Source organism: Trachemys scripta, chromosome 1 (assembly GCF_013100865.1).
Source record: "Trachemys scripta elegans isolate TJP31775 chromosome 1, CAS_Tse_1.0, whole genome shotgun sequence".
Taxonomy (NCBI): domain Eukaryota; kingdom Metazoa; phylum Chordata; order Testudines; family Emydidae; genus Trachemys; species Trachemys scripta.
Window position 1 is genome coordinate 191,057,090 of NC_048298.1, and position 23,711 is coordinate 191,080,800.

General features: G+C 40.8%; 1 protein-coding gene across 1 annotated transcript in view; it reads left to right on the forward strand.

Annotated features, from left to right (window-relative positions):
- BACE2 (beta-secretase 2) overlaps positions 1-18,595 on the forward strand; it is a 70,699-nt gene extending 52,104 nt beyond the window's left edge. The window contains exons 3-9 of the mRNA XM_034753154.1: positions 768-984; positions 2,656-2,784; positions 5,082-5,216; positions 6,971-7,072; positions 11,282-11,431; positions 12,854-13,022; positions 17,687-18,595. Coding sequence (XP_034609045.1) covers positions 768-984; positions 2,656-2,784; positions 5,082-5,216; positions 6,971-7,072; positions 11,282-11,431; positions 12,854-13,022; positions 17,687-17,940 — 1,156 coding nt within the window. The 3' untranslated portion in view covers positions 17,941-18,595. The remainder of the gene's footprint in view (positions 1-767; positions 985-2,655; positions 2,785-5,081; positions 5,217-6,970; positions 7,073-11,281; positions 11,432-12,853; positions 13,023-17,686) is intronic.
- The last annotated feature ends 5,116 nt before the right edge of the window (positions 18,596-23,711 follow it).

Sequence of the window (23,711 nt, forward strand, 5' to 3'; positions counted from 1 at the left end):
TATTGGACCAACCTCTGTTGGTGAGAGAGACAAGCTTTCAAGCTCACACAGAGCTCTTCTTCGGGTCTGGGAAACTAACTCAGACCCGAAGAAGAGCTTTGTGTAAGCTTGAAAGCTTGTCTCTCTCACCAACAGAAGTTAGTCCAATAAAAGATATTACCTCACCGACCTTCTCACTGTAAATTTAATGCACTATTATTTCTTTCTATAGTGGTAGTGGCGCAACCAGAATCAGGGTCCTATTGTACGTGTCTAGTACAACCCCAGATTAAAAAGCCATCTCAAATTCTGAAGAGTTTAATCACTGAAGGGGTTAAATACCAAAATAGGGGGTCAACTTTCTCTTTCCATTCCCTTACAATCATCCTTGAGTATATGTGATTTGTTTGCAAGAAGTTGCTTTTTTTTTTTCTTGAGTAGGAATAATTTTGTTAAACAGCATTTGCATGATTAGCATTATAAAGGAGCAGTTCATTTATTTTATAAAAAGCAACAGAGGGTCCTGTGGCACCTTTAAGACTAACAGAAGTATTGGGAGCATAAGCTTTCGTGGGTAAGAACCTCACTTCTTCAGATGCAAGTCAGGTTGTAAGTCAGATGCAAGAAGTGAGGTTCTTACCCACGAAAGCTTATGCTCCCAATACTTCTGTTAGTCTTTAAAAGTGCCACAGGACCCCCTGTTGCTTTTTACAGATTCAGACTAACACGGCTACCCCTCTGATACTTTATTTTATAGCATCTCTTTTGTCTCCTGCCCCGTTGTATAGGTCAAGTACATATAAGTCACAAGGCACTGATGTCACTGTTCGATATACTCAAGGAAGTTGGACTGGAGTGCTTGGCACTGATATCATTACCATTCCAAAGGGAATCAATGGCACTTACACTATCAACATTGCTACCATTCTGGAATCGGAGAATTTCTTTTTACCGGGGGTTAAATGGCATGGGATCCTTGGACTTGCCTATGATGCCTTAGCCAAGGTAAGGCTCCTCTCCTGACCCACCTTTCAGGATTAAAACAAAGCCAAAAATAAAAACAAGGTAATGAAGGGAGGTGCTTTCAAATGTCATGGAGCACTCCCCTGAAGGCTTTAGACTCCTTGTTTTTTCTCCTCCACAAGCCCTTAGCAAAGTTATCAAAACCAGTTACCCCATGTCCACTGGGAGCCTATCAGGTTTGGCAGATCCCAGGAAGCCTAAATGGAGCTGTTGCCCCCAATGAAGATTTAGGTTTGTCTGGGGGCTGATGATCCAGTTTTTGCTCATTTGGGCTAAACAATCTTCTAGTGGTGGAAGGGCTGGCTGTTGAACACAGGGCAAGTAAGGTCTGGTAGGAGGCCACACGTCTCCTAATACATATAAGTTTGGGACATGGAGCGTTCTTGATGAATCTCTTTATGCTTGCTCGGAAGCTGATGCATGTACTAGACAAAGCCCCATGTTGCTTATTTTATTTCAAACAAACAAAAACCAAACATACATTAAGAGTCGGAATATGTATATCTGTAATGTAATGGGGGGGGGGAAGCTTTTACAAAAACGTGCATTCTCTCGCCAAACAGAAAATTTGGAGAGAGAAGGTTAAATTTACAATAACTCTAGAGATCTGGAAATGAAAATCAGAGCACCCAAACTACTTTAACACTACATTCATTGTGCTGCGCTGAGAAATCCAGAAACTCAAACTTACCCACTTATAACATACGTTGTGTTATCAGTTGCCACCAGAACTAGAATGCTTTACTCCTAATTGGATGGCAATTACATTGAATTCAACCTTCTTTACTGTCATTCACTGGTGTAGCAGGAGGGAAGAAAGCTACTTTTCAAATTGCTGATTAGGCAAATAACATACTCAAGGATTTTGCTCTCTTTTTATTAAGGCCTTGGTCTTGTGAAGTTCTACGGGTGCTCACCTCACAGGATCAGGCCCTAGTATTCTGTGTGCCAAACAAATAGCCAAGTGTTATGAAATGCAGAGCTGATATATTTTAATATAAAACCTGCCCAGCCTAACTGCTTTTATAGAAAATGTAAAGGCTAGCGTGGGGGCACAGAGTCACTCTAGATATGTAGTGTGTAACACCAATTATTAAACTAATAGTTAATTAAGTGCATTTTGATATTCCATCCCTTCCAAAGGAAGGAAGGTGAGACTTAAAGACACTGAAGATTAGAGTTAAAATTTGAAATGCTGGATGATTCAGCTCTAAAATGCTGCCATTTGATCATGGAAAAGTGGCAGGGAAAACTGATTCCTGATTCTTCTGCTGACCCACAATGCAATATATGGCAAATACTTCTGCAGAAATTGAGTGCCCTTGGGCGCTTTTAGCAGCGAAATTTGTCAGGAGCCAATACTGCAATCAATGAGTACACTGATGTCTTCTGGATGCATGTAACAATGACCAAGAATAAAAATGTGAGAGAAATATCTAGAGAAAGGAAAATAACAAAAGTTTGTCTGTTCCGTTCTCCTTTCCAGTTGTCAGAAATTCATCTTCATCCAGTGAAGAGGGATTTTATGTGATTGGTTTGCTTGTTTCTACAAAAACTTTTTTAAATGATTCTTAAAGTAGTTTATCATCCATCTGTGTGAATAATCCTGTATTTATCTGCCTCTTCTTCCCCCTCTTTCCCCACATACTCTAGCCTTCAAGTTCGGTGGAGACATTCTTTGATTCCCTTGTGAGTCAAGCAAAGATTCCCAACGTTTTCTCCCTGCAAATGTGTGGTGCTGGAATGCCTGTTTCTGGAAGTGGTACCAACGGAGGTAGTCTTGTGGGTATCTGTCAGTCTGAAAGGGAAAAATCATCCAAACTAATCATTCTCTCACTTTCCAAAATTAATAAACATAAGAAATCTATTTTTAATTTAAAAAGTTTAAAGTGCCTCCTTATTCTTTCCATCCTTCATCCATTTTTACTTAAATATGCTTAACTAATTACCTTTTTTTTTTTTTTTTTGAGCCAACCACTACATTGTATATTGAATTTTGTCTTTTTAATTAGAAACTTGTAAGAAAGAAGCACTGTCCCTTAACATCTTCACTTGAGGCCAGATTCACCACCTTTGCTCACACTGAGTTGTACCTTACTCTGAAAGTAACATAATTCCAATTAACAGGAACACTCGGAATAAAGTAGTACTTGATGTGAATAAGGCTGGCAGAATCTGGTCCCTACTCCTTACAAATTTTTGCTACAGTTATTTTTGACAAATATGTAAGTTAATACACTTGAGAAATGTGTATCAGAAAGACCAAATTCTGATCCTATTGTATGGCCATTCTTATGTACAAGTCATCTAGCCCAATATCCTGTCTTCTGACAGTGGCCTGTACCAGAGCCTTTAGACGGAATGAAGAGAACAGGATAATGTTGTGTGATCTGTCCTCTGTCATTTAATCCCAGCATCTGGTAGTTGAAGATCTAGGACACGTAGAGCATGGGGTTGTCTTGGCTAATACCATCAATGGACCTATCCTCCATGAATTTATCTAATTCTTTTTTGAACCCAGTTATCCTATTAGCTTTCACAACATCCCTTGGCAATTAGTTCTACTCATCCACCAGCATGAACTACTGTTATTCCAGCATATTTTGTACCCCACAATTACTGTGTTTCATGGATTATCTTCATTCCACCAAATTTCTGCAATGCCTATTATATCAATATCCTCATTTAATGCCAGGCACTCTAGTTCACCCATCTTAGGGCAGGTCTTCACTACGGGGGGGGGTCGATTTAAGATACGCAAATTCAGCTACGCGAATAGCGTAGCTGAATTCGACGTATCGCAGCCGACTTACCCTGCTGTAGGGACGGTGGCAAAATCGACCTCTGCGGCTTCCCGTCAATGGCGCTTACTCCCACCTCCGCTGGTGGAGTAAGAGCGTCGATTCGGGGATCAATTGTCGCGTCCCGACGGGACACGATAAAGCGATCCCTGAGAGGTCGATTTCTACCTGCCGATTCAGGTGGGTAGTGTAGACCTAGCCTTGGTATTTATTCTTCTAGCATTTGTATATACGCACTTGTACATTTTGTCAATAGTCCGTTTACCTCCATGTGTTTATATTTTAATGGGATTCTTTTATGTGTGACTGTTCCTCACTAGCTACTACCCGCACTTTACCAATTTATTTCCTATTCTTTGTGTTAGACTATATAGAGTTTCCCCTTTAATAAATTAATCCCTACGGGATGTCTCTGCCCAAACTGTGAGCTCCTCTGCACCTGTTGGCTTTCCCCCAGCCCTTAGTTTTAAAAAAATCCTCTACAACCTTTTTAATTTTACATGCCAGCAGTCTGGTCCCATTTTGATTTAGGTGGAGCTCATCTTTCCTGTATAGGCTCCTCCTTTCCTCAAAGGGTCCTAATAAATCTAAAACCTGCCTCCCTACACTATCATCTCATCCACACATTGAGACCTTGCAGTTCTGCCTGTCTGCATGTGGAACTGGAAGCATTTCAGAAAATGCTATCCTTGAGGTCAGTAAGACAAAGAAACGGCCTTAAATTAAAACTAACTAACTTTACTGTATCAAAGGTACAATTAACAGAAATAGAAATGCTACCAGGAACTACTAATGGTAGCATTGGCTCAACTGCCATATTGCATTTCTCTTAAGTGCATCTAAAAATTGCATTATTAGGCTATATTAACTCTTTTGTACTCTTAAGTGAATTTTTAATGTGAAGGCTTAATGCTCTTTCCCATTCTTGTGTGTTGCCTAGATTCAGCCTTGGCAGTACCATTAAAAACACTGTTTAATTTTAACTCAAGAAGGGAACACCCATGAGGAAATCAATTTGAAGTTGGCAGGCGTTGCGAGTACTTAGGATATTTCAAGAGGAGTTTAACTTGTTAACTATAGCAAGTGCCCTCTGGCATCTTGACGATTGAAATACTTGAAATGTATCCTCTTATCCAATTGTGTTCAACAACCGAATTTTTGAAGATGGAGCTCAGTAAAATTTCTTTGCCCTGTGTAATCACAGTTGTCTTAGTTTTTATGCAAGTATGGGGTGGGGGAGTTTGCGTTACTCTGAAACTTATGATTTTCTCTCTTCAGGTCATGGGTGGAATTGAACCAAGTTTGTACAAGGGTGATATCTGGTACACCCCTATAAAAGAGGAATGGTATTACCAGGTTGAAATTCTCAAACTGGAAGTTGGAGGCCAGAACCTTAACTTGGACTGCAGAGAGGTATTTTGTCTATAGATTAAAAAAACAAACAAACAAAAACCAAACTATTTTTAAAGCAAAGATTCCATCCATTTGGTTTAGAACAAAAGTGAAGCAATCAAAGTTAAACTCTGAAATGTACCGCCCTTCTAAATGGAAGTATGTTGCAGCCCTCTTTATAAGATTTAAAAGTCAGTGACAACCTGTGAAAAAGAACAAACTTTGTACATCTTAAACAATACAATATGTGTGTATATATGCCAAACACATTAAAAGGAAAATGTTTCAAACAGCACTGTCACAGGGTGCAGGGCTGGCTCCAGGCACCAGCATAGCAAGCAGGTGTCTGGGGCGGCCAATGAAGAGGGGGGCGGCACGTCCGGCAATTCGGCGGCGGGGCCATCACTCCCTCTCAGAGCGAAGGACCCGCCGCCGAATTGCCGCCGTTCACAGCTTTTTTTTTTTTTTTTTTTTTTTTTTTCCTGCTTGGAGCAGCAAAAACACTAGAGTCGGCCCTAGCAGGGTGGGTGCCTGAAATAGGTCCAATGACTCTGTGCCAGAACAGCTGCTCCCAGTTGAGCCAGTTAAGAGGGCAGGGCTGACTTTGGGCTATAAAGGGTCTGAGGGAATTCCGTGAGGGTAAAACTAGAAGGGGAACTGCAGTGTTTGTTTGTTAGCTTTTGTTGTTGTATGTTTAAAACAAAACAAAAACAACAACATGTCTTGGCCACAACCTCCTCCCCCAACTCCCTTTGCTCCATAGAAGCATTTCTGCACACATGCTGAGTGAACACTGAATGGTTCAAGGTAATGCTTAGACTCTCAGCATTTTTTTTAGCAGTGCTCAGCAATCTGCAGGGCCAAGCACTACCAAAGAAAACCAAAATATCTTTTGGTTTTAACGAGATTTGAGTTTAATCGGCGCGTTTCAGAGCTGCATTAAAAATATTCCATGTAATTGATATTCATTAAACTTAAGGATTTCAAATTGTGCTACTACTTCTGTAATTTAAGAGTGTAAACTAATTAAGGACCCTGTTTCCTTGTTTGTTTTGTTTTTAAATTGTGCCATAAACATCCAACTCTCAAATAATATTGCATCTATTGGTTCAATTGATAGAAAAGGCATTCATAGAAAAACCTACCATTTCCACATGATTTTATCATTAACAATAATCACTAACATGTATTTTGTAAAAGGCATGCCTTGTTAATGTTTCTGTATTCATATACTGTACTCATGCTTGAGAAGCTTCTTATTTCTCTTCACTATACAAAATACAATAAATTATGTCCATTTTGAAAGCATGGATTATAATGTGACAAGACTTGAATTCACCATTCTGGTTCAGTAGTTCCTTTTGCACTTCTGACTTTTTTTCCTTTGTTTCTGTAGTAGGCAAAAAAAAAAAAAAGATTTGTACTGTTGGTGGTGACTCAGGACAAGCAGGAGGGAGGACTGAAGTTTCCCAATTACTTTTTAAGTCAGGTGCATAGTACTGTAGGTCATAATACATCAGCCTGCTGTAGTATGTTCAAGTTATGGTGAGCCATTTCAACTATGGGGGAAACCTAAATTCAATGTCTTTCATTCTTAGTCTTCATTTTAACGCAGGTTGCCAGCTGTAGAGTGCTGTCAGGTTACATGAAGTAAAGATTTTTATGATGACTGCTACTGAAAAAGAACAGTCTAGTCATTGTTATGAAGCAACTGACTACACCATTTAACCTACATATGGTGTATAAACTCTGTTCCTTCCCTCTTGTTCTCTTAGTATAATGCAGACAAAGCGATAGTAGACAGTGGCACCACTCTCCTCCGCCTGCCCCAGAAAGTCTTCAATGCTGTGGTCGAAGCAATTGTGAGCACATCTTTGGTAAGCTGATCTTGTAAAACCTGCCTTGTTCCTTGAAGGAAAACCTGCATGTGAATGTTTTCGGGTGTTGTCTAGCACATGAGTTCATGAGTTCTCAACCTGGGGGGGTCCTGAACTGGTGTGTTTGGAGGTTGTGATCACCCTGCACTTGTTGCTAAATGGGCAATGGCTCTGGGTAGGGTTGGGTCCCAATATGGAAAAAGGGGTCCTAATATGGAAAAGGTTGAGCACTTTTGCAGTGGCGTAATACTTGTTCTGATGCACTGAAGAACCATAATGTAATCCCTGCTTCTCAAATTCAGTGTACTTGGGCCTGACAATTAGTTCACTGATTCAGAAGTAAATGTTCATGAAACATAAAGGGCCGATTCTGCAAGAGCTTCCTGTCAGGCATAATGCCTTCTGTCATTAGAGTCTCGTGGACTTCAATGAGACTATTCATATCTATAAAGCTACTTATGGGTCTGATTCTGCCACCATTATGTTTAGAGGCATCTTGCTCTTAAACCAGTCCTACTGAAATCAGAACTGTTCATGGAGGGGGAGTCGGAGTGTCAAACTCTGACTCACATGAGTAATGTTAGCAGGATCATGTTTAGCATCCGATATATTTCAGTAGCTGTACTTTCTACTGCAACACAGTGCTGTAGTAGCACTTTCAACATGCTTTGCTTGTGAAAGGCACTGTTTCATTGAAATATGACATTTGCTTAGATTAACATTCTGTTAAAAAGTGGTGGTGGGAGGGGGATTCTTAAATACAGCTAAAATCTTTATTTCAGTGACCGGCAGGGTCCATTTATGTGGTGTAAAGCCATGCCTCCCAAAATATATTGGTTTGGCATATAAAAATAAGGCAGGCAAGTATAATGTAAGAAACTATTATTCTTGAAATCAAAGCAAGCATTCAAAACCTTATAGTCTTGCCCTGTCCACGCTGTATGCCAGCAAACAGTATTTTTCAGACTGCAGGGTCTGTCTTCCTAGAGAAGGTTGAGAGAGAAAAGAAGTATTTTTTCTTTCTAGATTATTTTTCAGAAGGACAGACCAAAGGCTGAGACCTTCAAAGTGCTGAGCACTCTGTCCTGGGCCTGCCAACCACTTAGCATGTGCTTAACTTCAAGCACACAAGTAGTCCATTGACTTAAATGGGACAACTCCCATGATTTAAGTGCTTAGCTGGCCCAGGAACAATGCTTGCCCCCTTGCCATACTGAAGCCCTTAACACAGAGCAGCCTGTTCAGTGCTGGATAGCCCACTGGCAACTTTGATCTTCCAGAGTCCTTTGTGGAAATGAGCAGGTCACCATCTCAAAACATTTCTCCAGACATTGCTGTTATGATGATGTCACCCATTCTTTGTAAAATAAGTGATCCCTATCCAATGTGTGGGAGGAGTACTATGGCATCAGTTCAGCTGACCTTGCCGAAAGGGACCAAGTTCGGTTCAGTAGTTAGGATGTTAGCCTGAGACTTTGGAATCCTGCTGAATTCCCTGCTCTGTGTGTGACCTTGAGTAAGTCACTTAATCTTTGTGCCTCAGTCACCCATGTGTGAAACAGGGATAATAAGTGGTGACCATGAGGCTAAATTAAAGATTGTGAGGGGCTCAGATACTATAGTAATGGGGGTTATACAAGAATGATAGACAGGTATTGCATTAGGAAATGTTGAAATCTAAATGATTGATGGCTGTGTTCTGACTTCCAAGCAGGAGGGTTTTTTATTCACATATTTATTTTAAGACTTGGAGAAAGTTTTAAGCCCTGTTTGCAAATACGTGTCACCACTGGAATTTTCTATACCTAATTTCTGGGTATCTGCTTCAATTTGTTATGCGTATTCACCATAATAGACTCTCATAAATAAACCATGTAAAAGGAAGTTAAGTTTAGCTTTTTTGTTCACCTACACAGAATGTTTGGTGTGATGGTGTTTCTTACAGCAAGGTACAGTGTAGTGTGTGTTTAATAAGAGACAGGAACAGGCACAAAGTACTGCACAGGTTTAAGGAAGTGTGTTTGCCTTGTCTGGCATCATGTCAACATTTATGTGCTTCAGGGAGTAGGACGGGATGTTTGTCTTGGGTGGGGAAGCTCTGCAAGGGTTTATTGTTTGCTTGGTTAGTACCATGGCTTATTAAGAAATGCTGTTAATCAGTTTTATTTCAAAAGCATGTCAAGTTGTATGAGGGGTAAGGCAGGAAAAGGGACTAAAGGCCTGATCCAAAGTCTGCTGAAGTCAGTGGAAAGGTTCCCTTTGATTTCAAAGGGCTTTGGATCAGGCCCTAAATTCACAGTTTGGAAGTCGCATGAAGACAATAGTGTCTCTCTGGAGAAGGGAGAAGGTTCTTGACTTTGTTAGATTTTTTGTGTTTAAAATGTACCTACTCCTTTGTATCTGTGCTCTGCTCCAGATGTACATGAAAGTTTGTGGAGTGGGTGGGGAAGGAGCAAAGGTTAGTTTACTACTTTTCCTGGTTGATGTTGCAGTAATTGCTCAGGAAGCTCATGAGTTTGACCATCCTGCCTACATATTTACTGCAGTTAGTTAAATAGTTTCTAACAATTCTGTCCCTGCTGCCAAGGCTAAATTAGTTTTTTGATCCAGAGACCTAATCGAAATGTTCATGTCCCACAGTCCTTCCAAAATCCTACCACTAGGCATATTAGTCCTTATATAGACTCATAGACTCATAGACTTTAAGGTCAGAAGGGACCAGTATGATCATCTAGTCTGACCTCCCGCATGATGCAGGCCGCAAAAGCTGACCCACCCCCTTTCCCTTGACTCAGCTGTTGAAGTCCCCAAATCCTGTGATTTAAGGACTTCAAGTCGCAGAGAATCCTCCAGCTAGCGACCCCCGCCCCATGCTGCGGAGGAAGGCGAAAAACCTCCAGGGCCTCTGCCAATCTACCCTGGAGGAAAATTCCTTCCCGACCCCAAATATGGCGATCAGTAGAACCCCAAGCATGCAGGCAAGATTCTCCAGCCAGACCCTCATTGACCATTGATACTATTTACCAGTGATGGCACGCTGTTGATTGATTGACTAAAATCACGTTATCCCATCAAACCATTCCCTCCATAAACTTATCAAGCTTAATCTTAAAGCCAGAGAGGTCTTTTGCCCCCACTGTTTCTGCCACAATAAGATTTTTTTAATAGACTGTCTTAACACTAATCAGTTTGATGCATTAGAACAGCCTGAAGGGTTGACGTGACCTCACTGATGGCTTATAATGTATACAAGCTTCATGCGTCTGTAGATGTCCGGGTGGGGGCTCGTCCCTCGCAGGGGCGAGTGGGAGCCAGGCCGCCTCACTCCACGGGGCTGGGGAACAGATCAGTCTCGCAGGTCCAAGCCCTAAGTCAGGGCGGGGTCGCGAGCAATCAGTAGTCCCGAGCTCAGGCCCTCAGGCAGGGGCGGAGCAAATAAACAGTTAGTTCAGGGCTCAGGCCCTCAGGCAGGGGAGGAGGAGAGACTGCCACCCGGCGTGGGGTGGCAGGGGGAACACAGGCCCACCCATTCCACTGTGTTCCAACCCGAGGCCCTGCCAGCAGCAATCCATCTGCTGCTGGGTCAGTGGGGATCCTGACCACAACACACTGACATAGGTTCGGGGTCTGCTATCCCCGGGCCACCTCACATCTCCTCCTCCATGGGTACCTGCATGTCCTTAGCCTCGTCCGCCATGTCCCAGATCATGGGCTCCTCAGGGCAGCGAGCGCTGGGTAGATTGGGCGGCTCCTCCAGACCCTCAGTGAGGGGAAGTTCAGTCTGCTCCTCCGGATACCGGGCTCGGGGCAGGCATGGCCAGTCCTCCTCAGGATACCGGGTCCGGGGCAGGCTCGGGCACCAGCGTCTGCCCTCGCCCGCGGTCGGGCCGCAACTGAGCACTGGGGCCGGGCCTTTATACTTCCTGTCTCGCCCCTTGATTTCTGGGGGGCGGGGACAGGCGGCGGTGACTCTGCCCACTCTGGCAGCTGTTCTGGCTCATCCCTCGCAGGGGGCAGTGGGAGCCAGGCCACCTCACTACAGCGTCTTATCACAGAAGAAGACAAATACCTCCACTGGACTTGTCCACCCCTGTGCTCCCCTACTTAAGGGAGAAGAAAGCATGCCTGAATACTAAAGAGATTAAAATTATTGTTATATGCATCTATCAGAGGATATGTAACATGTATGTATCACATTTTTTTCCGTAGATCCAAGCATTCTCCTCTGGATTCTGGACTGGTTCCCAGCTTGCATGCTGGGCTAAGACTGAAACACCATGGTCCTTATTTCCTAAACTTTCTATCTACCTGAGAGATGAAAACTCCAGCAGATCATTTCGGATCACTATCCTACCACAGGTTTGAACTTGTCTTATTATTTGGATTTGATCAGCCACACTACAGTCTAATAATTCCTTACAGCAATAAAGAAGTAAACTTTATGATGACCTAGTTTTTTATCATTGCATTGTACAGCTTCCCTGCTCATCCCATTTGTATAAAACTATTTTGGTGATACAGAAATAATCAAGCCCAATCATTTCTTTTAACTATCATTGGAGTTCCTACTTACAAAAAATGTTTGTAATGGTTGTCTGAACTGGGCTACTTCTAGATCTGCTGAACATTTTTGATGAAATTTGAAGAATAAATTTTAAAAGGGAAAAATGTCAATGACACTTTGCAAAAACATCCCCATTTTTTCACTAACTCTGGAGCAGAAGGGGGATTTTTCAAATTGTCAGGAAAAAATTCCAAGAATGCTTTTGTACTCCACTTCCCTCATCCCCCCCCCCTCCCAAAAGCATCCACTCTGTCTACATCAGACACCAATATATATTTTTCTTCAGCTGATTTTGACCTTTCCATTTTGGCAAACAAATTTATTCCTCTCCTCCACCCCTCCCCCCATGATAGTGTGAGGTAAGGCCCTTCTTCCTGAAAATGGCACTCTTGGCAAAGGACCTGTATGATCCCTTTGCCAATTTCCATAACTTGGTCAATTTGTTTTTATTGTCATTATAGTCTCGATGCAGTATGTACTGCCTGGTTTTTAAAATATAATGTGCCATTTCTGCTTTAATCATAAACCAATATAATTCCTGATTGCCTTTTTAGCATTAGTGGCAATATGAACTAAACATCAATTTACATCAGTTTCACACCCTCTTACCTTGGCTAAAACATACAGGTATACTTAACATGAAATAGAGCAAAGGCTTGATGTAAGCTTTTTCTGTATTGACCATGTAGCTTAACAGTCTTTCATCCCCTAAGTGAGAAAGAAGGGTGTGGAACTGACTTTAGTTTATTCATTTAGAGGCTTGAAGCTGACATGAATGCTCTCTAGATCCTCTGCATCCAGACAATCCTTTTGAATATTCCTGTAACTTGAATGCATATCCCTGGCTCCCTTCCCCCACCGCGCGCGCGCACACACACACACACACACTACTAAATGCATAAAGGTCACTTAGATGAAAGTGAAGGTGACCTTTAAGTGTCAGCTAATTAAAAGTCCAAATTTAACCTGTTCCTGGTTCTTAACTCCACTGACACTCTGCCCAGTTTTAAGTATCTTACAACACTCATTTTGCTCTAATTCATTCATTTCTTATGAACTCCTGAGTGCTCAAAATTAGATATCAAAAGCTCTGGAGAACACTCCAGATTAAGGGATGTGTTTATGCATGCTTCCACAGTTATAAGCTAATGTCATTATCTTCTAAATACTGTGGATTACTGCTACTTATTTTATTTATTATTTATTTGAATGAACAGCTTTATATTCAACCCATCCTTGGGATTGGACAGAATTTAGAATGCTACCGGTTTGGCATCTCTTCCTCCAGCAGTGCCCTGGTTATTGGTGCTACAGTTATGGAGGGCTTCTACGTTATCTTTGACAGGGCTCAGAAGAGAGTGGGCTTTGCAGTTAGTCCATGCGCAGGTAAGCGAAATATTCCCCATGAGAAATATCTGCCATTTTCAAAATTGGAGCTTTATCAGCTGCTCTGTCAACAAGGACGATCATTTTACAAGTTCACAATTTGCAGATAACTAGAGGCTAATGCGAACTTTCCACCATTGCCAGTAAAGATGAGATCATAGTAATAAGCCAGCACAGCTTATGAAAGAGTAAAAATTGTGACTTTCTGACCTTTCACCAATATCTGAAAGGATTAAGGTAGGTAAAGGTAGAAACAGTGTATATAATTTATTAAAAACTTTTACAGGTTTTAGATGGTCCTAAGCAAATGGGTAAGGAAATGTTGTTACCAAGGGGTAAAGAGTGAACTCCTGTCACTCATCTCTTACCTAGTCTTTTGGGAAACACAAGAGAGTTCATCAGTAATTCCCCTTGTGGTGTGCCAGAGCCTGGGCTCCTTCACAAGCCTAAATTCCCACATTGCTATTTTTAGCCCCACAGTGTGAGCCTGAGTCAAATGACCCAGGCTCTGAGACTTGCTGCCATGGGCATTTTATAGCTGTAGAGACATTCCTTAAGTGAGCCGAACCAGCTGGCTTAGTTTAGAGCAGCTTCTAAACTGGTGCGTCAGAGAGCCAAATGAGCCAGAATTGGCTACCTGACGGTGTCCTCCCTCTCTGTGCCCTGTTGTTGTCATAAATCCATGAAATCTGGATACTTCATTCTGTTCTGAGAATCTTACTTCAAAGAAAAGGGATTACACTTGCTGAATAAGAATTGAATCTGCATTTACATTAGCTAGGATATAAACTGATCACTAGCTGGTGTCAGGAAGAATTCCTCTTTCAATCAACCTCCTCAGCTGTGTGGTACAGTATCACACATTTGCTCATGTTTGTTATGAGAACTTGCTTTCTTCAGAAATCATGTGATGTAAGCCACTGTCTAAGACAGGCTATTGTGCAGATGTGGCAATTCCCACATACACGTGAGAGTTGATACACTGCCAGATACACTAGTTACTCTGAATTCACTTCTTGACAGCTTCCATATTATGGATATACAAGAGGTCTGGTAAAAGAATTTTTCATCAGAAAACCATGACTATATATGGTAAACAGTCAGCATGGTGTGCAGAGATTAAGCAGCATAACTGGCTTCCCACAGGGGCCAAACCATGACTTCCATAGCAACTCTATTACTGTAATTTAGCTGGGACTCTTAAGCCTATTCACAGGCTTAAAATAAACTGAATTATTGATTGTTTCCTCACTTTCGAGAGATTGTTGAATACACAGTTTCTTGTCCCTGGTTTTATGATAAAACCAGGTTGGTAGTTAATGATAGAACATTGACCTGCACTCTGAATTTGCTGGGGTTTATGGCCTTTTAAATAGAAATTAAAAATACAATTAGCAAACATTAAGAACTGGACCAAAACCAGTTTTGAGGTTTGACTTGGTAGAGTCAGGCTCTCCAGGATGTGCCAGGCAAACATCCTATATCAGGCATGCACCACACTGCTGTGAGGGAACTAACTGCTGGCTGGATCCCATGTGCTTTAAGCCTCTGGACCTCCGAGTCCAGGCACTGCCCCATCTTGGAGAGCCTAGGCACTCTCTTGAGTGCTGATCTTCCTGAGAGCATAGATCCTGTGGTCCAACTGCCTAGTTCCTGGGACTAGGGCTGACTCCTCAGACTCCCCTCCGTCCCCCCATCTTAAACACACCCTCTCTGAGAATTCCAGTAGTGTGGGTGCTTTGGGGGTCACAGGTTAACAAAAACCACACACACAGACTTCGGACAGGATTCTAACGCCATCGCTCTTTAAGTGCACAAGAAATGCACAGATCTGTACAAAAATAATAAACTCTACACTCCTTTCCCTTTCCTCACCACTCTGGAGGAGAGAATTCACAAGTTGTACAGATAGATTCCCCAAATCTTCACACCCTTCTTGCTCACTTACCCCTTCAATTTCTCCAGTACTTGCCTTGCCTGTTCAGGAGAGGCCTTGGCTACACTGGCGCTTTACAGCTCTGCAACTTTTTCACTCAGGGGTGTGAAAAAACACCCCCCTGAGTGCAGCAAGTTACAGCACTGTAAAGTGCCGGCGCAAATAGTGCCCCAGCGCACGGCTCCCAGCGCTGTAAGCTAATCCCCTCGGGGAGGTGGAGTACCTGCAGCGCTGGGAGAGCTCTGGCGCTGCGACCACACTCGCACTTCAAAGCGTTACCCCGGGAGCACTCCTGCGGCAGCGCTTTGGAGTTTCGAGTGTAGCCAAGTCCAGAGAGCTGAAGTTTGAGGAGAGTTTGATAGAGGGCTAGGGGATTATTTATTTTCCATTATTCCATTATTGCAGGAAGAGAAGAAAGCCAAACTATTACTAGTTCATATAAGCCTTTGAACTTTTGAGCTTAATATAAGTGAAGCTTCAAAATGTGTTTCACCCATTGCTAATTTCAAATCTGTCCCAATGTTGTTTAAAGGAGTATACTGAAGTAGACTGTCTTTTTTCATAAGAATTTGTGAAAAGTTCTCAGGTGATTGGCTGGGGAGAGTATTCCAGATTCTAAAGATCTAGTTTATTTTTAAACTGTTGGAAAAATTCATAACAAAAACAAGCTTTGGGGGAGATGGAGGGAAGAGGAGGAAGGTTCATAAACTGTGGCTGCCTCATTAGAGCCACTGCAGCCTGTCAGTGTCTCTGCAAAATGAAAACAAAGGGTTTTGGATCAGGCCCTAAATTCTCATTTAGGAATAGATGTTCAGATCATATGATTTTTTTCTTTTTCTTTTTAAGCAATGCGGCTCTCATTAACCATAACTCCTACATGTAGTAAGATTCTGCCTTTTAATGTTTTTGTACTAAGTGATAAGAATGTAAGACTGTCTCATGAATGAATTATGGAAGAAATATACTGAGAGTTAGCAATATAAGAGAAAAGTATAAAATAGCAGTATTTAAAAAAAAAAAAAAAAACTAGTGTGACCATATTGCTGATTAATCATTTTCTAAGCTAAATCTGTCAAAGCATCTTCTGAGGGATTCTCATGGCCAAACACAGAAAGCAGATACGGTATAAAATGGTCATATTTACATCATTAAACTTTTATCTAAAGTAATTATCAGACACTGCCAACATTTAAAATTACAAACCACTGAAATAAATGTGTGCTGAAATTTGCTTGGTCTTGCTACAAATTTTTCAAATTATGCATACATGTATGTTTAAAAAGGAGCACTGCCCCAGAAGTGAAATTCTTGCCCTATTGAAGGCAATGGCAAATCATACACTGATTTAATTTTGTTGGAATTTTAAGTTGTATCATGGGCACCTAGGATGGAATCCTAGCTCCATTTTATACCCTAATATAGCAAAAGTGCAACAGTGGTCATAATTGTTGGTTCATACTAAAATTTTCAATAAGTTAGACAAGTTTCCCTATTTTATTCAGTTGTATTTTTGTGGGATGTTTTTATGCTCCTGTCAGCTGCTCTGACAACCATTTTTGATAGCCTTTTTGTTACTCTCAAAATAAATTGAGAGATTAGGGACTGTATATATTTAAAGGCTCCCTGCAAAGCAGTAAGATTGTGTCCCTTTTCTGCTGTGTTAAAATATATTTTGTCTCATTTTTGTATTAGTAGTAGTATCGAGTTTGATTTACGTTGTTTTTGCTGGAATACTCCGTGGGTGATTGGTGAAACACAGAGAATGACACCAGGGGTGAAAGTAAGTTAGGCCAGTTACCGGTATGGGCCGGGGCTGGGGGTCAGTATCCCCCAACCAGCCCTTTCAGGCAGCTGGCCCATGCCGCCCGGGGCTCCTGTGTTGATTTAAAGGGCCTGGGGTTCCGGACGCTGCTGCTGCGCTAGCGGCAGCAACGTCCGGAGCCCCGGGCCCATTTAAATCGCCAGCCCCAGGGCAACTGCTCCCTTTGCCTCTCTCCCTCCCTCCCCCCGCCCGTCGGAGGCTGCGGGGAGGGGGGCAATGGAGCAGAGACATTAAAGCTCTGCAGGGCCCTTTGCCACGGCAGCGTTTTAATGTTGCTGTGCAGCAGTGCAGGAACGTTAAAGCGCTGCCAAGGCAAAGGACCATCCTTAAAGCGCTGCCAGAGCAGTGCTTTAATGTCCCTGCCACTTTTGCCTCCCCTGTCAGTGGCCCTGCCAGTACGGACCCTACCAGCAGGGCCCCCGACGGTGGGAAGGGGCAGCGACGTTAAAGCGCTGCTGCAGCAGCGTTTTAATGTGGGCTGGGTATGGGCCGGTGCAGGTTCTTTACCGGTACGGAGTACCGGCCTGTACCAGCTCACTTTCATCCCTGAATGACATATCACTAGAAATTAGCTGACGGGCAAAGTGTTTATTATGTAGAAGTAGTAAGGAGGGATAGAAAAGCATTGTTTTTTGTCATATAATGTTGACATCAGGTTAATGTGTTAGGGTTTTTACCACAACTGTTTCCTGTTTTTTCCAAAAATGTAGATGAAGCGTACTCTTATCCAAAAACTGTGTGAAGAACACAGAGTTACTGCAGTTATTCCAAATATCTAAAGTACAGAACTATTTGAATTTGCTACTGTTGTAGTTTTTTATTTTAAATCTTGCTAAGAAAAGTCATCTCTTTCCATCCTTAGGAAATGACTGATTAGATAATGTTTCTCTTTTTGTAATTTCTCAGAAGTTGGTGGCTCTCCGGTATCTGAGATTGAAGGCCCTTTCACAACAGCAGATATAGCAAGCAACTGTGTCGCCACAATGACCTTGCACGAACCGATGTTGTGGATTATCTCCTATGCTCTCATGAGTTTATGTGGAATCATCCTCCTTGTTTTGATAATCTTACTGCTTCTTCCACCTCGCTGTCAGCATCGCTTCACTGACAATGATGTAGTCAATGACGAGTCATCGTTAGTGCATCATCGATGGAAATGAGGAACTTGATCAAAGTCAAGGAACCTTGGATTCTCTTAACACAATTAAGGATAAAGTTTCCAACCCTGGAGAGAAAGCCAAGGCCTTGTTCCGTATACATTAATCTCAAATCACTGTTCTACTGCTGGATACTCTCCAGGCATATTGCATCATAACTTTTACGCTTTATTTTCTAACACTGATTCTGAACCAAAACATTATAACCACTCTCAAGTGCTACCTTACTGGGTTCTGCTCTTCAGTAGCACAGCTGAACCTTTAAGATCTCAGCAGTGTGTTTTTTAAAAAAAAAACAACACATTGTGATGTTCTTCCATCAGATGCACAATGTTCCTCATCCCTTCCTCAAAGAAGAAAAGAACTGTCGATTTTGTAACATTAATCAAGCCTTGAATATAGAAAAAGAAAAAAGATCATAAGTTTTAGTGATTTTCTTATTAATCACATTAAAGAAATACTATTTTCTGTTTACAGCAATTCATTTTGAAACAGTGCTCACAGTGTGGGGGAGAGGGAAAGGTGAGTCTTGCGCAGCAGATGGAAGAAAGTCAGGTCAAGAAGAAATTTTATTTTCCAAGAAAATAAACTGCTGTCATTTGAGTGGGTCTCCCTTTGTAAGCCGTCCTTCCTAAATAGATTGAAGAGGAAAAATGGGGAAAAAAAACCTACTCAGCCTTAGTGTAAAACAAGACTACCTCTGTTAATTTATAAGGATACTTACTCTTGGTAAGTGTGGCACACATAAAACTGCTCTTAAACTACAAGAAATCCCTTACCACAAGATGCATTTTCTTGACTCCCAAATAGTTATTGCTTAATCCTCCTTTTATAAAATAGTTTTTCACTTAAACACATTAAGGTATGTCAGCTTAGCTCTGGCATGTCCATCTTGGTGAAAAATATATTATGTTGACACAGAGTGGTTGGAATACTAGGTAAGAGACTGAAAAGTACTGGTCCAGTAATCCTAAAAAGAATATTACAAATTAAAAAAAACACTCTGGACCAGATTATTATCTCAGTTGTACAAGTATAAATCTGGAGTTTAACTGGGATCAGAATGTGACCCTTTCTTTAAATACTGATGAGTCTTTTCTTATAGCTAGTAAGCCAGTGTTGCAGTAGTTCAACTTTGGTTTCCTTCATAAAGTTCTTGAACAGTCAATGAATGTGAGTGTGGGGTTGGGTGGGGGGGTAGGGGGAAGGGAGAGAGAAACCGTGCTAGGCTCAGAAATTAAATTATAATTACACTTTTTAAACAACACCTACATTTTGCATCCTGGCTAAAAGTGCCTTTTAAGGTGTTTTATTATAGTTTCAGATTGCTGGGTTGGCTGAGGAAATAGCTGGAGTTTGTTTTTATATCTGAAAATGCTTTTCTTGGAACTAGGAGTAGGAAACTTCTGCATATGTCTTGTCTTGTTTTATTTTTCTCCTGGCCTTTTCAAAAACTATACTAAGAAATGTAAAAATCTGCATAGCAAGAATGAGAAAAATGTGTTACAATTAGACTTTTTCATAGATTTTTATCCCCATGATATTTATCTCTCTAAATCCACACAACTTCCCTTTTTTACATTGCAAAAATTAGACTTTTTTCCTTTGTCAGTTCTAATATGAAGATGACTAAAATTGTGCTAAGAAAGCACTTTTTGTTTCCTCAGGTGAGCTGGGTGACTGAGTTTCTTTTTCTTTCACATATCATGACATTTCTGTTCCATAGTGTACTTTCAGATTGTTTGGATTTTTTTTTTCTTTGCACAAAAGGAGAATAAAATGCAATGCACCTGATTTTCTGAAGTCCTGAGCTCCCACAGCTCCTGTTGATTTCACCTGGCATTGGGGTGCTCAGCACTTTTGAAAATGAGGCCCTGTGTTTCTTTATAGTTGAATTGTTATACTGTTGAAACAAATTTGCATTAGGAGCATTGAGCTGAAACATAAAAAGAAAAAGTTCCTTTTTTTGAGTTTTACCCAAAGTTTTTTGCTTTGGAAAGAATGGTGTTTCTAGTTCTTCAATCCAGCTCCATTTGGTCCTCCTGGGTTTGACTTGGCACATAGGAATGCGACTGAAAATATCTGTGTTTTGTTAAGGAAATATATTTAATACTCTTGTCATATTTTGTTTTAAATTAAAATATTTTTTGACTTTCTGTACAGAGTCTGGATTAATAGTGCAGGGGAGAATGGAGCCATCTTTATTACTTTTGAAGGGGAAAAACTGCATACCCTTGAAATATTTTCACTTTAGCTTTCTGATTACTGAAAAGGATCTTAAGAAGCAAATGATTGGACAAAATTCTTGGTATGCTTTGTATTAAAAAGTTAGCTCTCTCCAGAGTAGTTCAATAAAGTATTTTTAATGCACTATATTTCATATAAAAGCCCTTCAGTTTGTTTCATTTTAAATGTCATCAGTCAAGACATTTTAATAGAAATACTTGAATTACCGTATATACTCAATCAGAAGCCGGTTCGTTTATAAGCTGACACCCTCCCACCCCCAAGATGGATAAGTAAAAATGGAACATGTTTATGACCCATTCATAAGCCGACCCTATAATTCAAGAATCGGCAAACCTCGGCTGAGGTGCCGAGACAGTTTGTTTAACATGAGCGTCTGCAGGCACAGAGGTAAACCTAAGTAAACTAAGTGTCCTGGCATGCCAGCTGCTTACCCTGACAGGCAGGACAGCAATTGGTGGGGAAATTTTTGGGGGGGAGAAGCCGGGGGTAAGGAGAGTAACCCCTCTGACCACCCCCCACATGACTCCACCCCTAGCCCAGGACCCCCAGACTCCCCATCCCATCTCTTCCCACCTTACCTGGGGTGGGCCAGGGAGGATATCTCTGGCCTGGCCACAGCTGCCCCGGCGGGCCAGGTAGTACGGCCGCAGCCTGCCAACCCTGGAGCTGCATGTGCTTCGGAGGCTGGGGCGAGAGCAGCGTGGCCAGAAGCGGAGAGACGCTGGCCCAACTCCTCTTCCCTTCTGGCTGTGCTGCCTCTCCTTGCCCCCTCTGTTGAGAGGGTTGAGGGGCTGTGTCCCACCTCTCTCCCTCTATACCCGTTCATAAGCCGACCCCCTTCTCTGGTGCTTCCCTTTTTTACTAAAAAAAAATTCGGCTTATGAACGAGTATATACGGTATATAAGCAATAATCCAGTAACAATACACTGTTTTCATGGCATCCCTTGCCACTAAAAATCTGGCTTATAGTTAAAGTGCTATTAGTTACATCCGCTAGCCACACAAACTTCATCTCAACTACTAAATTGATACTTACAGTGGCAGATATTCAGGTGGGTATTTCTTTGTTGCTCTGGCAACAGGAAAAGCAATGGGAACTCTTACGGGTTTCAATTGTTAGCTAGCAGCACATTAAGAAAATAATGCACTTGAGCATTTTTCTATGAAAGATGAAGCTCAATGATGAACTAGAATCTTATGAAGTGTTTCTTATTAAGGAGGATTTTTTTTTCCCAATTTTGAAATAGTGCTATAAGGTATTTGATACTCCTATGAATATCCCTGAAATAAATCAACAGATTTTTAAACCATGCCTTCAAAAACAAGATTATACGGGGAAAATAGGTATTGATTTCCAAGACAATTTGTCACTTTAAAAAAAAATAAACAAATGTACCCCAAATGATGGGGTAATAAACCAACATATCCCAATGCTAATAAAACCATAGTAGTTTCTGATGCAATGCATTCCCAATTTTAACATAAAATTTATTTACCAGGCAAATTGGGAAAGTCATAGTTCATTGCATACAGCTGCTTTAATCATTAATAATATTTAGCTGTTTCCTAATGAATTACATGTGCGATTGATTTCACTTCATGCTGGATTTCGAGCTGCAGCAAGGGAAAACAACAATTCTGTCTTCACTGCTCTGTTGCTCCAAGTTCAGTTTCAGGGATCTTATTTTGGGCTACTTTGCTCAACTCAGGCAGTGACGAGAACAGATAAATATGACTTTGAAAGCATTTTTTATATATTGTAATGAAGTTGAGCTGAACATTAATGTTAATTAAGTAGCCTACACTTAGCATCCTTCTGCTATAGATAGTGAACTTACATCACACTGATATATTGGACATTAACATTCTAGTTCTGAGCTTTGCCTTTGTGTAGATTAATAGATAGTAAATCAGACTCCTCAGAATTAAGAATATGTATGTCTTTTTAAGAAAGAAACACTAACCTCTTAACAATATTCTTATCTTTATTAGTTGAAAGCAAGAAATTGAGTAGAATCCTAAGGTGTTTTCTTATAAGAGTGGAAGTCTGTCTTGGTATTGTTTTGGTAGTAGGTAGTTTGTATTGTCTGTGTTTGAAAACCCCTAGAGCAACTATTCCAACACGTAGCAATTCTATGTAGGATTTGCTAAATACAAGAGACTAGATTCTGTGGCTCAGAGGTACTCCAGAATGATTGTTCCATTGAAGTGATTTTTGACTTCTTTAATGGTCCCAAGACTAGTCTTCCAATTCTGACATCAAATTTGCCAGCATGAAGAAGCTTGGAAAGGTAACTTATAGAAATGAATGTGAAAGTAAACGAAATATGCGTAAATCAGAAAAGTAAGCTGCCCATAATTTGTAATTGTTTCTATTGTAAAACAGTTTAAAATCTACAAAATTGGCATTCTTTAAATGAATTTCAGGTAAAAATTTGCCAAAATATTACAATTGATTGTAGACTAGTATATGCCTCAAATAGGTTCAAGTTACGTCAGACTCTACTCCCTGACCGTTGCAAACAGTTTTATTTTAGACCCATTGACATTCTTGCCGCTGTTTGACTATGATAAGCGAGTTAGGTTGTATCCCATTACCATCCTCCCATCGCTTGAGCAGCTCTGTTGCTACTGGCACCAAGAGGCAGAGAGGCTAAGGATTAGTTGAAATGGATTAGTTTTGTAAAATAGTATGGGAAGAGACTGTACTCTGCCCCTACTAAAAGATGGATCATGTTTGTTGGCAGGGCAGAATAAAAAAGCTTGCATCGCTGCTACTCTTGCTTTACCTCTGCCATGGATACTTGGATCTTAGTTCACAGTCTGGCACCTTTTGTGAGAATTCACTTGTAGGTATGTTTTTAAAAAATAGGACGATCTCATGTTCTTCACACCAGAGTGGATGCATAATTCTCATTAACAAGTGTAATAATTCCAAACTGGAATCTCAAAGAATCCACTACATAGTTTTCCCCCCATTGTGTAATAATTGCAGATAAACTTGTTTTTCTGCATTGCTGATAGTGTATTTGCAGGCAAAGAAAACTAGATTCTTTTATATATTTTTTATAATATATTAAATATTAGTTACTACTTGCATAGCTTCACAAATATTTAAACTTTTTTTTTCTTTTCATCATTAATTCAGCATGGTTGGCTCTCCAGTGTTAGGCAGATAGTTTATATTCTGACAAAAAATGCAGACAGGATACCTTTTTCAGCCAACAAAAGGTTAAATACAGAAAGTAACTCTAACTTTCCAAATGAACATAACTTTCAATTAAATGTTTAATGTCTTATTTAAAATTAAGTGATCATTGTCATCAGAATTTAACTGTGAATTTGACTCCAGTTTGTATATTATGAGCAAAATAGGGGGAGAGACTTCTGATACAAGTTATTCTTTCCCTTTTGGAATAAAACTGAACAGGTGACCAAAGAATTCAATTATGGCTGTGATCACACCAATTAATAATGGTAGCTAAAATAATGTTTCTAAACATTAGTGTGAAAATATTATCTA